Source organism: Corvus kubaryi, unplaced genomic scaffold, assembly GCF_017639235.1.
Source record: "Corvus kubaryi isolate FWS band 111438036 unplaced genomic scaffold, C.kubaryi_AGA036_p1.0 66, whole genome shotgun sequence".
NCBI classification, from domain to species: domain Eukaryota; kingdom Metazoa; phylum Chordata; class Aves; order Passeriformes; family Corvidae; genus Corvus; species Corvus kubaryi.
This window is the reverse complement of record NW_024582054.1, coordinates 30,489,925-30,505,949: the sequence shown is the minus strand read 5'-3', so window position 1 is coordinate 30,505,949 and position 16,025 is coordinate 30,489,925. Positions and strand designations below refer to the sequence as shown.

The window sequence follows — 16,025 nt, the reverse complement described above, 5'->3', positions numbered from 1 at the left end:
GCAGAGCCACTGTATTTTCTCACTGGAGATCAGAATTCCAATCAGAGCCATAAAGGCAGCAGAACCACTAATTGCTCTGATGCATTTTGCTGGTTTAGATCTGTCATGTAGCCCCGGTTTATTTTAGAAAGGGTGTAATTCTTTTGTAAGGGCAGTGATGGTAAATTGCATTACAGTACCGGGAACATGGAAGTAGAGCCTGGAAAAATGAATGCTTGCAAAACACGTGCTCAGTAAAAGTTTTCCAAGACCAGGTGTGTGTCTGTGTTAGGAATGGGCAGCTGTGGCATGTTTCCTAATCTGATTGCTGGTCTCCTGGTATGACGAGTCTCTTGAGCAGAATCCATGGGAAGGCAAAGCCAGGGAGTTTTCTTTTGTTGCTCTCTCTGTGTTTTCAGGTATAAAATCTGTTCAATTTGATGTCAAGGCTTTAGTGAAAATCTTGTCTGCCTGTGTCTGGCAGTGCTGCAGATCTGGTTTGAATCAACACAAGAAAGGTGTTGACCTGTTGGAAGAAGCCCAGAGGAAGCCACAAAGTTGATCACCTCTCCTGTGAAGACAGGCTGAGATGGTTGGGGCTGTTCAAGTTGGAGCAGAGAAGGCTCCAGGGAGACCTTTGAAGCCCTTCCAGTACCTAAAGGGGCTCCAAGAGAGCTGGAGAGGGAATTTTCACAAGGGCATGGGTGGCAGGACAAGGGGGAATGGATTTTAAGAGAAGGAGGGCAGGTTTAGAATAGATGTAATTAGGAAATTTTTACTCTGTGTGTGCTGAGGCACTGACCCAGGTTTCCCAGAGCGGTGGTGGACTCCCCATCCCTGGAAGTGCTCAAGACCAGGCTGGGTGGGGCTCTGAGTAACCTGGTCTAGTGAAAGATTCCTTGCCCATGGCAGGGGGATTTGAACAAGATGATCTGTAAGTTCCCTTCCAACTTAACCCAATCCATGATTGTATGACTACATTGCTGCTTTGTGGTGTGGTGCAGTGGTCCCAAATGTGCAGTGCTGTGGCATCCCTTGCTACAGGGCTTGGTGCCTTCAGGTTCCCCAAAAGATTACTTCAGTGCTGCCAGAAAAATATAAATGTCTATGGGAATCAGTCTCTGAAAGGCGTCTCTTTGAGAGGCACAAACCCCCCTACTTAGAGCAAGGAGTGCCAGCTCTGGAGCGTAAAGATTTTTCCATATGGATAACAAATGCTACCTGCTGGGACAAACACCCCTGGGAGGAGCTGGTTGAGCTGAAGTGCTGGTGGCTGTCTTTCCTGCAGCTCCTGTGTGTTCAGCAGCTTCAGCACCCCTGTTGTGCCCCTGCTAACCCCCGCAGTTTTGTGATTTACTGGTGAAAATGCCTGGGTGCTGTTTAGTACATCATATGATTCTCTCTTCCTCTGCAGTCTGGTGCTACTTTATTGATTGTATAACTCATTTTCTCATCAAGGTCTGCAATGAAACCACTTCCCACTTGGGTTTACCTCCGGTTGCACCTACTCTCGTGTTGACTACGATTGTAGCTCTTGCATGCAAGGAGCTTTGAGAAAGTGTATAAATACGAGGAGAAATAGGTTTTTCTTCTTACAATGATAGTGCCAATGAGAATGAAAATAAATACGTAGGTAGTATGGAAGAAACTCTCTCCGGGACACTTTGCCCCAGTGAGGAAGCTAAAAGTTTCGGGTTCATCACTTGACAGTGTTTGTGTCAAATTCACCCTTCCTTTTATTCCTTCCCTTCAGATTGTCAGGGCACCCACATCTTTTGTGGCACCTGAAAAACCTGATTTGCATGCAAATTGCTCCCATTTAGGTTGAAACATTTCTGTCATTCTTCTTTCCAACTTCTTCCCTTTTTCCTGTAGAGAAGGAGGGGTGGAAAAAGTTACTTAAGCAACACACCTTCTTCATACAAGATTAAACAGAATTGCTCTGGAAGTGGAAAGATGTGCTTTTTTGAGACCTGTCAGGCAGCCAACAAACGGAGCATTGAGTTTGAGATGCCTGAGAGATGTACTACTGTATAATAAAAGAATTAGAAAAAGGAAGAGGTGAATCTGAGGACTGAAAGGAGACTGACCTACTGCTGTATCTGAGCTGTTACTCGAGTGCAAGAAGCGTGGTTGGAGTCATATTAAGCCAGCCTGGTGACTGTCATTGTGATGACTGGTTCCTAAGGAGCCTCCTGATTTATTTTCAGCGCTGCCCATCCCTGTTGCTAAATCCAGGCCCTCAGCGGAGTCTGAGGGATCTCAGCAGCCTGGGAGGAGTCCTATGGAGAAGATGGTACAGGACATCCTTCAAAAGATAAGCCTTGCTTGAGATAAAGGGCTGGATTTTTTATCCTGAACACAGATTTGTCAGGTGCCTGGTGGCCAGAGTGCTGCCAGCTTCTCTGTCAGCCTGGCTTTGTTTGCAGCCCAGCTGCTGGCCTCTTTTCTTTACCCCCTCCATTTCCTGCTCTGCCCTTCACCACTAATTGAGTGCTTCAGGGAAAGCTGGTCAAAACATTTTTATTCAAAACTTATTTTGTTGGCAGCCAAGCTTGGCAGCATCAAAGAAAAAGATAAATAAAAAGATATTGTCATTTTTCTGGGAGAAATTCTCATTTAAAAGTTGGAAGCTGAACTGTTATCACCCAGTTGAGGGGGAATACGTTGCCAATTGCTTTTTCCTTTTCTAGTTTACCTTCTCACCCCTTTTCCTTCCCTCCCCATTCCCCTCCCCATCTCTTTTTTCCCTACTTGGCTATGTTTCCCTACTTGTGCCAGAAAGGTCAAGGGAATCTAGGCTGACATGAAGACTTTCTCTCCAAGTCGAGTGTTTTTAATTCAAAAAGTAATCAGATGTTTTTCAACCTCCCTTCCTCCAAAATGTAATGGTTATTCTTGGGCTGGTTTCTGCCTCAGATAGAATCACAGAGTAACAAGAGTTGGAAGAGACCCACAAGGATCATCAAAGATGGACTCAGGCTTCTGTGGTTTCCATGCCCATCAGTGGGGCAGGGCTGGGCTGGTGCTCTGTGCGCTGGTTCCCAGACCTCTCCATCAGGCAGCAAAGCCCATCCATGAAACTCTCTGTGTCTCCTGAGTGTCCCACTGCTTACATGCACATGGGAGGGGCTGAAAGAAGGATGTTGTTTTGCCAGTGCTGCAGCGATGTTAGCTGGCCAAGAGAACAACCACTTGTGAGAGTTTCTCCTCGGGATGGAGGAGACTCCAGGCTGGAGGAGAGGATTCTGCTGTCTTGGGAGATGGAAGCACAGAATGGGTCATGTTGGAAGGGACTTCAGTGGGTCCTCTGGTCTCACCTTCCTGTTCAAGCATCATCCCAGAGCACACGGCATGGGATTGTATCCAGATGGTTCTGGAATATCTGCAGTGAGGGATCCTCCACACATTCTCTGGGCAACCTGTTCTGGCACTCAGTCACTGCACAGTAGGGAAGTTCTTCCTCATGTTCGGGTGGAACTTCAGTGCATCAGTTTCTGCCCACTGCCTCTGTCCTGTTGCTCAGCACTGAGAAGAGCCTGACCCATACCCTTGACATCCACCCTAAAGATATTTGAATACAGTCCTCTGTCAGTTGTCTCTTCTTGAGGCTGAACAGGCCCAGCTCCCTCAGCCTTTCCTCATAAGAGAGAAGCTCCAGACCCTTAATCATCCTCACAGCCTCTGCTTGAACCACCCCAGGAGCTCCTTGTCTCTCCTGTACTGAGGAGCCCAGAACTGGCTCTACCCTCCTGGCAGAGCATCCATTACCAGAGAGGTGACCTGTCCCTGTGCTGCTTAGAATAAACTGAGAGCACTTCAGGAAAACCAGCATGAATGAAGATAATGTTCCAGATTAATGCCTCACCCTAGTTTAGGAGTGATCTGGATTATGCAATATCTGTGATAACTGAGATGCAGGACCAGGGACTGGTACTGACTGATGTGTACACAGCACACCTGTGGTAGTCTGTTAGTTGCTGGGTGATTAGCAGTGGGAATTAGCTTTCAGATACCATTCCTGCTGGGACTGCTGCCCTTGAGCCTAAAGCAAATGATCAGAAAGGTTTATTTGATGGGTAATGCTACTGGAGAAGGTTATTTTTTCTTTGATTTACTGAGTGAAAGCTGCAAACCAAGCAGCTCATTTTTCATAGTTTGTTAACAGCTTGCAATCTTATGGGTTCAGATTGTTTTTAAATTTAAAAATAATTTAAAAAGTTAAACAAGAAAGAAATCTGTGGTGTAGTGCCAGAAGAGTGGTTGTGCTGTGTCAAAGCAAAGGTCCCTGATGCTGGCTGGTAGCAAGTACCTGGGGGGAATATTTAAGAGCAGAGTTTCTGACAATCAGCAGCACGGGAACTTCCTAACCCAGAGGTTATGTTTGATGGCCTGTGATGAACCCATTTATCCCTTTGGTTTTTGAAACACTTATGCTTCCAGGCCCTGCAACACCTGCAGCAGTGGGTTCCACAGTCTTGTGTTGCATGAAACATTATTTCTGTGCACTGTGATTTGTACCTAATACCTGCTCATTTTGTTGTGTGCCCTCTAGTTGTTTTCTAGAAAGGTGTAGTTACAATTCATTCCTTATTGGCCGCTAATTACCCCCATTTTATTACCCCTCCATCTGCTCTGATCCCATAATTACCTCTTTATTTGACAAAATTAAGTTTTTTCCTTGAGCAGAAGCTCTTGCAGACCCCTCATTACCCAGGTTGTCTGTATCAGCACGGTGCTATTATGTGGTGGTGCTATTAAGTCTTTTAAGTTTTTTAAGAAGTCTTTTAAGACTTCTACACTGTAGTGAAGAAATGGGAGCAGAATGGATTTGTACTGGCAATACTTTTTGTGGTCTTACTAGTTTTCATAACATTTCTTCATTTGCCTTGTTCCTGAGCACTGAACTATTTTCAAGGAACTATTTGGGTGGTCACTGGGTTCCTTTTTCTGGGCGAAAATAGTTCTGAATTATGTCCTTCAGCTTCTCTGCAGGTAACACTAGTGCAAAATCTGACTTTCATGCTCTAGGCTTATCATCATGTGTGCTCCTTGTATACTTTCATCATCAGTAACCCCACCAGCTCTCAGAAAGGCATCCTATTTCTGCAACACTTGAAAAGGAGTTGTAAATAAATTTTTATGCCATTAGAAAGTTGCTGACCACAGTTGTTTTTTGGTCTGCCCTGCTATGATTCCACATTGAGCTTGACAGAAGTTCACAATCTGTTTTTCTTTTCCTCCTCTGAATGTGATGTTCACATTCTGAGGGATAGTTTTTTCCCCTTTTTTGGCTTTATTACCAGTAACTGCCTTAAGTTACCATTCAATCCCAATCAACAAATTGATTTTTTTTGTCCTTTTAAAATATTTTGAATTAATAAGTATCCTTATGCTTTCCTATAGTACCTGTACATGGTCTCTGAAGTGTTTCTGCCTTTCCAGCTGTTTCTTTGTAGCGCTACACTGATTTTTATATAATTCTCCTTTTTTAAATCCAGGTTTATTACTTAGATTTCCATGGGCTTCTTTTTTCTTCCATAGGGTGTTGAAGAATGGCCATTTTCATGTGTCTCTGGGGACAAGCTGGTCTTCTATTACAGGTTTTTACTAGTTATTGATAATGTTTAAAAATACAATGTTTTCAGCACCCTGTCAAGACAGTTCCCCAGTCTCTGTGGTATAACTGTAGTTTCAAATCATTCCTTATTTCTGTCTCCACACCCAGTCACCCTGTGGACAGTGTCACAATCTGGTAGGTTTTAAACTAATCTGAATCTGTGCCTTTTTAATACATTGCACCATTTCCCCAGACGTTCTCCTGCTTCTCATATTCAGGGATTTACAGCTTCCCACTGGGGTTTGTCTTCCACTGAGCCTCTTCTTGCTGTGTCCCCCTTATGTGAGTCCCTCCTATCCCACAGCAGCTTCAGCCTTGTGTGTTTGGAGGTGGCACCACGGTGGGTGCAGCCTTGGATGTAGTGACAGGACAAGGGAGGAATGGCTTCAAAGAGAGAGAAGGCAGGTTTAGATCAGATGTTAGGCAGAAATTCTTCCCTGTGTGGGTGGTGAGGCCCTGGCACAGGTTGCCCAGAGAAGCTGAGGCTGCCCCATCCCTGGAAGTGTTCAAGGCTGGACGGACCTTTGATCAACCTGGTCTAGTGGAAGGTGTCCCTGCCCATGGAAGGGGTTGGAATGGGATGATCCCTTCAAACCCAAACCAGTCTGGGCTTCCGTGATCCACAGCTGTGGTTGGAGAGCCACCTGCCTGGGGCACACAGGTCCTTGCAGGGAAGAAAAGCTGCTGGAACCTTCTCCTCTTGTGCCTTTGCTGCAGGTTTTGATTTACATCTCTGATCTCCACCAGACCTTCACCTAATTGAGTAGATTGACCCTGGCTCTAATATAACAGGCAATTAATCAAAGGCTGACTAATCAGCTCTCTCCATGGCTGGCACCTTGCAGAGAGTCTGGGAATCGCTTACATGCTACTCTGCAAACCAGTTTTATGCTCTGAGATTTACAGCCAGTTAATTCTATTGAACTCTGTGGATTTACTGTAAACTTTGATTATTATAAGCTCTGAAACATAATAAAAATTCCTTTACTTAGCTACCTTAAGTGGTAATTTAAAAACTAAGTTCTGTAGCTGCTTTAACTAATTACACTCAGTACTTTGATAATACTATTAAAATTTAACTCAAATCTGTCATCTTTCCTTGGATTTAGATACTTTGAAAGCTGATTGGCTAAGCAATAGAGTTTAGACTTATTTTTTAGCGTCTAAAAGTATTTTCTTTTCAAAGCTCTTAATTTTGATCTAGATAACTTCTGAAGTTTGACACTGCTGAAATGCAGAACCTGACTTTCAAGTTGAGGTTCTCATTTGCCAAGCTGCAGTAGTTAATAGCCATTCAGTGATCTTGACTGCCATCTATTAAGAGCTTTAAATTGAAGATGCATTGTGAAATAAGATAAAATTAAAGCAGAATAAACATCTGCAAACACTTTCTCATGCTGCATAGCCAAACTCATTTAAGTTAGTGTGTTTTTGTTTTGAAGCAAAGGGCAGTGCAGGGATGCAGTTGGAGATTGTGCCACCGTCCCAAGGGCAGCAAAGCCACTGCTGACATCCTGGTCAAGAATGATGAGGGGTGATTTTTTTTTTCTTTTTCTCCAGCCAGGCCTATTTATGAGCTCCCTGCTGGTCCTCTGATCCCCATTCTGACTTCATTTTTCTGCAGGAAGGGGGTAAGCAAACTACTTTTCTTGTTTGGTTGATGCTGAGTTTTTCTGATGCTCCAGAAAATCACATCTGTTCCCTTTCTTGTAACAAATGTTCAAATCTCTTACTTACCAATGTTAATACACTTAATTAAATAAACTAAATTGCTGTGGGCAATTATGTAGGCTGTCTCTTAATGTACCCAAACTTTCTTTTAGTTTCTTTTCTCACCACCCTGGAGATCCTCTGCTCATTTTTTGCATTGCTTCCCACAGATGGTTGATATGTGGAGCCCAAATATACTCACCTCTTCTGTGTTTGTTGTTTATGATCCTTGGTGCCTGTATTGTTGAAGCTACCTGCTTTGCTTGGCTTTCTGTAAAAGACTTTTGCGTTTTTGTCACTTCAATGACCTAAAGCATGTTGCTAACACTGAAAGCACAACCTTTTTTTGCCCTCCAGTCAAATCCTGAACTGAACTACCTGTGCAGCTGGTGGTGAATCCACCCTGTACATTTTTCTGCACTGTTAGTCTTGTGGCTATCTTTCCACTGTTTTATTTTCTTTTCAATGCCGTTGGATAATTATATTGCAGCAGCTCAATGTAAGTGGAGTTGCACCAGCGCTCAAGCACAGTTGATCTCTTTAAAGTGAGGACTCCTCACTTTACTGCATTTTCTGGGGCGTGAGCATTCCCCAATGCATCTGAGTTTCCCTTCAGAGTTTCTGAAAGTTTTTGAGGATCATTCTTCCAAAATCCATTGTTAAGGTATTCATTTCCCTCCCCCTTTCCTGTCTTGTTTCAGAGCAGGCTGGAGTTGGGCTGGGTTGCCATCCTCCTTTCCCCAGCACTCCAGGGTGTGCTCCAGGCAGCTCCAGGCTGCCATTCACGAGTGCTGAGCATGGACAGATGACAGTGCTTGTGCCATGTCAAGGCTTTACAATAACATTCCTGGTACTTTGAGCTCCTTCTTGGCTGCCTGTGCTTTCTCATGCATCTCCAAATGGTTTCACTGTGTATGGTGAGCAGCTGGTCCTTTTCCTCCAGCCTGATACTGCTGCTTATCAGTGTGGCTGGGATTAGGCTGTAGTGTTTGCACATGGCAAGTGTTCTAATTAGCTGAAGTTGCTCTGGAGGCATTTTCCTCTTATTTGGTAGTGTTCCCAATCGGTGCACATGTTGCTGTTTGCTGGTTCCTGGTTTTTTTTTTTTTCTTCCTGGGATATTTGACAGATGGCTCCCTCGTCTCTGTCAAGCAGCTGTTAGGTGGGTATTTCCCTCTCTGCCTCTCGTATCACTTTCCATGGTGGAGTGGTAGCTTTTGCCTGTGTTCCAGGTCTGTTTATCACATCTGTCCAGCTACCTCGCCTCAGCCCCTGTGCTGACTCAGTATTTGTGTTTGTATTTGGGTTCCTTCTCTGGATAGAGCCATTGCCTGTGACTCTGCTTGCATTTTTGGAGATTTAGATCTGCTCTTGTCCATACCCTTGCTTGCAAGCTGGTCTCGTGTAGCCCACAATGTCTCTGTGTAGTTTGATGTTGACAAAGCAGTTTGTGGACTCAGGTTGCAAGGTGAAGAACACTTATCATTTCTTTCTTGACTTCTGATCAAAACCTGCCATTTTTCTGTGGAATTACAACCTTCCTTCATCTCCTTTGCAAGTGTGATGGTTTTGGTTGCATTTCTGTCAACAATCTCTTTCTATGCTGGATTTTTCTTTTATATATTAGAAAAAACCACCCAGCTTTAATTAGAAAGTCAAAATCCTTGCCACTGATTTTCAGGTCTATAAGTAGACTTCAACCATCCTTCTTGTGTACATAGATTTTTTCTTAGGAAATCCCCCTCATTTTGAGTTCGCTTGTCTGCTTGCTTTGTCTTTACAGATTGATTTGTCTGCTCATTTGTAATTCCTGGGCATCCCACTAAACTGAGTGCTCTTCCAGGCTTTACTTCTTCCCACCAGCAGAATAAATGTAGGTTGCAACAGAGACCCTGGGATTCCCCTGAAACTTCTGCAAATTCCTGTGAACTGGACCTCTCAGATCCACTTCAGAGGTTGTTAAATTAGTGGGAAACTATTCGAGCAGAATAAGTGAGCTCCGGGATCCAAACTTGGGGTGAAAGTCAGAATTGGATCCAAAAACCCATTTGTGAGGTGCGCAGGAGCACAGGACTGTAGCGAGCCTGGCCATCAAGCAGCACATATTGGAACAGCCACAGGGAAATTGTTTGATCAAATTACTGCTTTATAACCTACAACTTCTCTATTTGTATACTTCAGTGAGCCAGGTCAGATTTCTCCACTACAGGCTTAGTGGCCATGTGGATTTTGTTGATATTTTGGGCTCGAGGTGAAGCTTACCCTTTTGATTGTGGCTAATGGCTCACAGCCTCATTTCAGTTGGTTTTCAAGTGTGGTTGCAGGCACTCGATCTGTGCTGCTTCATAGAAATTTTAATGAGGAAATGCTGTGGTGTCCAGACACGTGTTTAATTGAATCACTGATTCTGCTAAGACAGTTTTCTCCTCCTCTGGAGTTCGGGACCTTCCCATCTGTACCTGTCAGCAGACAGCAAGTGAACATGACTTGGGCAGAAATGTGTTGTGCAAATATTTCTGTCTTCACGCCTATCTAGCACAGGCACATTCCTTCCAGTTAGCCCAGAGGAGTGGAGTACTGGGAGACACTGGCTGACCTCAGATGTTTCACTCAGATATTTTCACCTTGTCAAGAGGAGTGCACTGCCCTGAGCTCTGTTGTGTAAGCTTTTCTGGTTTTGGGGCTCTTGACTCAGAGACCTGACTCTGTTGCATACACTTTGCTCTTTAGTCTTATATTTCTATTGAATAAGACTTGGAGCTCAGGAAGGAGAATAATTGGACTTTAAGTTCAAGCATTGGGAGATATGTTTGTTTTTTGCAAGTCTAGAGAATGTTGAGGAAGGCTTAATGTACTGAACAAAGTGAAAGTGTGAGTTGTTGCTGCTTGTGTGCAGTTTTATTGCCATCCTGATCTCCCTGCACATGCTTTGTTCAGCCAAGTTTACCTCCAGCAAATACTGCAGCAATAATTGCTTTGTAAAAAACTACAGTGAGAGTGGTGCCTGCTAAATATCAGGGAGGTGGCAGGTGTCCCATGGCTGCTGCTCTGTGAGGGAATTAAATCAGCCACACCAGCATAAAGCCTCTTTTTTTTGGTATAACTGGGATGTGTCAGGGTCAATCTTTCATCCAGGCCCAGGGCAGGAGATGCCTGAAAGGGATCTCACTGCTTGGCCAAGCTGGAAGCACGTCCTGTTGCTGGGGGAACAGCTGTGCTGTGGCTCCCAGGTGAAAGGATGCTTGATCTTTAGAATAATGGTGTAAAGGTTTATGTGAAATACATTGTCTGGGTTTTAAAAATACCAGCCTGACATTTAATGGGACATAAAGGGAATATATCTACAGTTTAATCTGGTGGTTGACAAATAATAATAAAAAACTGACCACATCTGAAAATGTATTTGAATTCCTGCCAATTGTGCTCTAGCTTTTAGCACAACAGTTCTGGAAAAAACAACGATAGAAAGGGCAGTGTTGAGTTGATAAGGATGAGAGTTTATTCTCTGTGCTATTATTCCTGGATTACTTTTTTTCCCATTGCAACTTTGTAAATGAAGGTTTCAAGAGTAAAGTAAGAGTACTTAATGTGGGAGATGAGGGAAGGCAGCTGAGTGCATGGGAATTAGAGTGGGAGACTTGCATGGTCTCCCATTTCCCTCCATAAATGTGACAGTCCTGATGAATTCTGGAGAAATTTGAATGAAAGTGGATAAGCATTCTACTTCCACAGTAAACATGTTAGGGGCTACAGAGAAAGTTGCAAAGGGAAGAGTTCAAATGTAAGGGAATGACAGAACGATTATTCGAAAGAAGTTTGGAGTAAGCAACTTCTCTGGTGCAGTAAACCTGGGCAAACCTTATTGAACCTGAGACTTTATTTTCTCTTTGGCAACTCATTTCACAGCCTCCCTTTTGGAGCTGCTGCTTGGACATTTATTTTCAATCATGCAGCATTGGAACTAAGTGCACGTACAGAGAATGGGGCACCCACAGACCCGTGTGCCTGACAGCCCAGGTCCCTTCCTGGCAGCCTGGCTCTGCAAATCTTCCTTCTAAATTAGCAGGGAAATTTCCCCCTGGCTTAGCAGATGAGGCAAGTCTCCTGAGTGATGGATGGATGGAAGTTGCTCACTCAGTTGGCTCCAGTGGTGAGTCTGACATAACCAAAGTCTGGTTATGTCTGGTTATATCTCTGCTGCGCTCCTGTGTATTTTATCCACAACTCCATGGCCACCACCTCCTGCTCTGGGACCTCGCCCAGCTCATCAGCACGGCCACTCAGCCATGCCTGATGTGGGCACCACGGGGACAGGGGACAGGCTGTGAGTCTGGGAACAGCCCTGCTGGAAGGCACATGTCCCCAGCAGTGGCTCCTCATCATCTTGCAGTCCAGGGAGCCAGACACCCTCTCCAGCTGGGATCCATTGGGATTCTGCAGTGAGCAGACCCATGTAAGTCCAGGGGATTGATGTCTGCCCAATAAGAACTTTTCTTCCTCCTCTTGAGCTCTTTCTAACTAGCTGTTATTTTGAAGATGCCAGTCTGGACTACTCTTGGGGGATCTGCCAGGCAGCAGCTTTTATAAACAAGATCATCACCTTTTTTCTTCTTTTTTCTTCTTCTTTTTTTTTTTTCCTTTGGGAGAAAAGAGTTGCATTAGGAGCACCTGCAGAAAATTGCCTCAGGGAGCATTTTACCTTAGAGAGGCAAGATACTACTGAGAGCAGATAAGAGCCAGCTTACAAATTGCTGCCAGAAGCCCTTTTGCTTGTGAGCAGTTAGGTCTGTCTACTCCCTACCTTCCCCCCATTTTCTGTCCACCTTACCCAGGCTCTCTCCTGTTTTGAGTGTTGTGAGTAGCTGGGTTCAGATGTGCAGTTTTATTTTACAGCTTTTCCATGCTGTTTTTGAGGAACATACGTATTCTAGAAACTGGAAACAGTTTTTTTTCAGCAATAAAGGAATTCGGTTTCACTACAGAGAAACCTTTTGCAGGCAGAGACAGTGGGAATGGATTTGCCCTGAATTATGGGGAAAAACGACCCTTCTCATACTGGGATTCAAAACTACCTCCAAAATATACATTCAAAGTAGCAGTTGTGTGGAGACTGAAGAGAGAATGTGCCCTCATGGTAAGTGAGGCTTACACAGAGCCTTCCTTAAAATTAAGGTTAACATTGGGATCAGTGTTGTGCTAACACCTTTTGCTCTAAGAACAGCTTTTACCCCTGTGTAAAAACCCACTGGGAAGCACAGAACCGCTGGCACAGCTTTGCTTTTCCAGCTTGGGATCCCCCAGAGATGGAGCAGGGCCTGGCCCCAGGGTGAGCAGAGTTCAGGGAAGTAATGACTGGCTGAGCTTGGCAAGTGCAAGGAGCCGGCTGCTCCCTTGGTTGTAGACTGAATGATCCTTATTTTACTGCAAATCTGTGGGAATCCAGGACAGAAACTGTACACTTCTAAACTGGATCTAAAATATTTATTACCAGGTTGTGAATTTAAGCCAAGTAACAAATTATATCTCTGTACAGAAGAGAAAATCACTTACCATTTCCAATTTCCACAATTTCCAATTTCCTGATACACGAATGACAAATTTTTTTTAAGGCAAATTTATCAGCAAGGTAATTGTTTGATTAAAGACCTAGCACTCACAAGGTGAGAGCAGTAGAAAAGGTGAGGCAGGAGTATTTAAATAACTCCTTTAGGAAGTGGCATAGGCTGCTTTATCTTGTTTCCCCGGCTCACATTCCTTTGGTGGCTGTCACATGTTTACCAAGCAGCAGGGTTCCTTCTTCCTTGGGATGTTAAATCAACAAGCACATGCAGAGAAAAGGGCAAGAACACCAGCACCACTCCTGTTACTCAAACTCAGGACTGTGCCTCTCTTCAGCTTTGCCCAGCTCGTGTGAGTACTACACATTCTGAGGATTTAACAAACTGTCCCAGGAAGAACACTTTTCTCATAAATAACGCATTTTAAAGCTTTCTTGGGAAATTCCATTTCTGGTTTGACTCATTTTGTTGCTTTATGTAATTGTGATTAGGTAAGTCTTGTGTTTGGAATGCTTTGGGGCTATTTCTTGGTGAGAAGATAGCTTTCCTAGTTTGTTACTTGGGTGACAATTACAGTTTGAAAAGAAAAATCCTGCGTTACCCTCACTGCTAACTTTGGATTTGCATGCTGCTTTGTTTTCTTGAAATATGAAGATCTTGGAAATTGCAAGGAATGAAATAGGAGTAAGACCTTTCTTCTGTTTTCTGCTTTGACATTGTTCTGATTCCTGTTGTCATTCCAGATCTTATGAAAGGCATTAGTAGATTGTAATTCTAGATCCATAATGAGTAACAAAAGTGCAAAGTATTTGCATTCCTGTTAAGCAGAGGGCACATCTGATCGCTGTGCAAGGGAAGCCATGGGTGCTTGCAGGGGTTTGTGACTGAGATAGGTTCAAAGAAACAAAAGGAACTTAATGTAGCATGATGGCTGTGGGAGAAAACAGCTGAAGGGATCCCAACAAATAGTGAATAGATTCCATAGCTTGGCTCAGTGTGTCTGAAAACATCCCAGGAACAGGCTGCACTTTATTCTTGTGGTCCTTTATGTCAAGGGTTTTGCAGAGTGTGTGTGTGTATGTTTGCTCACGTGGGCTGGGCTGGAGCACTGGTGCTGCAGAAGCCCTTGAAGTGCACAGAATCTATTTTAGTCCATCTCCATTGCATCTGCTCTGGCTAACAGTCGCCTCTATCTGCCTCCCCCCTTCCCTTCTCCTGGCTCTGAAGTGGCACAGCTCTCCATTTATCCCTGAGAACAGTCGGACGTCACAGCTTTTGCTTGAAAGAAACTCTGGGTAGATGCTTTGAAACTTGTTAATGCAAATGAATCCTCTGAAACAGCTTTGTGGCTTCTTGCGTCTGGAGAAGGCCCTTCCATGTGGAGAAGGCCCTTCTCCCAGGTTTTGTAATGCTGGGGTCCTGCCCTGCATGTTGTTTTACAAGGGAATTATGGAGAGCGACTTAAAGTATCAACAATTGTTTTCTCTGAGATCATTCCTGCTCCCCATTAGATCAGTGACCTCTCTGCTTTTGGTTTTCCATGGCCGGTACAGACAGATATTTCAGGCATAAGTACCAGGGTTCATCTTTGATTCAGTTTGGATGAACTTTTCAGTTTTTTGGCTGAACTGAGAGTAAATGAAACTGAGGAGTGAGTGGATGAGAAGAAGGCATGATGTAGGAAATAATAAACTGGGAAAGCACACATAGGAACTGAACTGTTCTCTGCTTCCCTCTCCGTTATGCCTGCAGGACTTCATTGCCTCTCCTTTTTTACAGAGCCCTGGGTTAGCTGAGAAATTACTTCAGTTCCTGCCTTTTTCCATGCAGCCCTAGTAACTGGTTAACTGGTTTGTACTGATGTGGAGAGAGAAATGTTCCCAGGGCCATGGTAGAAGGTGGCAGTAATTGCTCAGCTCTTCACTCGATTAAATACATGACTCTAGAAACTGCTGACATTATTTTTTTCCCCACAAGCATTTGTTTTAATGGCTTTTGTTATTGTTAGAACATATTTTCTGAGGGCGTAGGTCACTTGGTCGATACCAGAGGCCTAGAAATCTTCCACAATACTCTCTCTCTCTTTGAAACCACACCCTGCTTTATGAGCAGCAGCCTTCTGCTTCAGGCTTCCCTGTTAAATGCCAACAATTCTTCCATCCTGTTCCTCAAGAGCAGGAGCCTGAGGGTGGTAGCTAATCCACATCACAGGAAGCTGTGGTGGGGCAGCTCCTCCTGTGCAGACATACTCTGTACCAGGTCAAAAAACGTCTGAGGATCCCTCATGCCAATTGTGGCAATACCAGCAGTTAATCTGGCAGCAAGCAACCTGTGTGGAATGAAACTCCATGTAGGATCTGTGGCTTTTGGGTTCGGAGATTTGTGGATCAGTGTCCTCTGAGATGCTGTAAAGCATTATCCAGGAGGGGAAGGAGAGCCTGAATGCCAAAGCTGAGTCTGCTGCTCAAACACCTGGATTTCTTTTGGCAATTTCATGGAAGGGTCATAGGGCCATCTTTGGTGATGCAGCTCTGGTGGTTGTTAGATGGAAACTGGTGTTTTTTCATGGATGTGAATCTCATCACCACCGCACAGAATTTCTTGTCTCAGCAGCAGCAACACAGCTGTAGAACACTCTTCTCTCCCCCTTGCTGCTCGTGCCTCTCTTTGTGTGCTAAATGCCAGACTGATCGTCTGGCTTTGTGGCTGGGCTTAAATGCAGGGGCCGGAAACCTTTAGTGGAACTTTATAAAGGTTGGTCTGGCTATTCCTTTAAAGAAAATAAAAATCAATGACTGCTCATGCTTTCAAGGCAAAATTAGCCACCAAAGCTACTCTTTTAGCACTGCCAATTAGAAGTTTTAGAAAAAAGCAGGTGTTCTGTCCTGCAGTTTGACAGCAGTCCCTGATTGACGAAGGTCAAGAGGTACACCCTTGTCCTATTCTATCATTTTGGTCAGCAGTTTGCCACTGCTGGTACCTGGATGTATTTCATGGGAGCTGAAAAAGGGATGGAGCAGCTTCAGAGGGCTCCAAACAAGTAGCGCCAAGGGGGTGTGTGATGCCAATATCAGAAACTTTATTTTTCTTCCAAAGGTCAGGGATTGAGGCACGAATGCTGTGAAGGTCCTGCTGCCTTCGCCCTCTGCATCCTGCCA

At 44.3% G+C, this 16,025-nt stretch overlaps 1 protein-coding gene across 2 annotated transcripts in view; it reads left to right on the top strand.

Annotated features, from left to right (window-relative positions):
* The window catches only part of SYT16 (synaptotagmin 16), a 103,608-nt gene that overhangs the window by 22,688 nt on the left and 64,895 nt on the right, over positions 1-16,025 (top strand). The window contains exon 1 of one of the 2 annotated variants that reach the window (XM_042047531.1): positions 13,120-13,219. The exons of the other annotated variant lie outside the window; for it this stretch is intronic. Coding sequence (XP_041903465.1) covers positions 13,135-13,219 — 85 coding nt within the window. The 5' untranslated portion in view covers positions 13,120-13,134. Of the gene's footprint in view, positions 1-13,119; positions 13,220-16,025 lie in introns of those variants that run through there. 2 annotated transcript variants of the gene reach the window in all.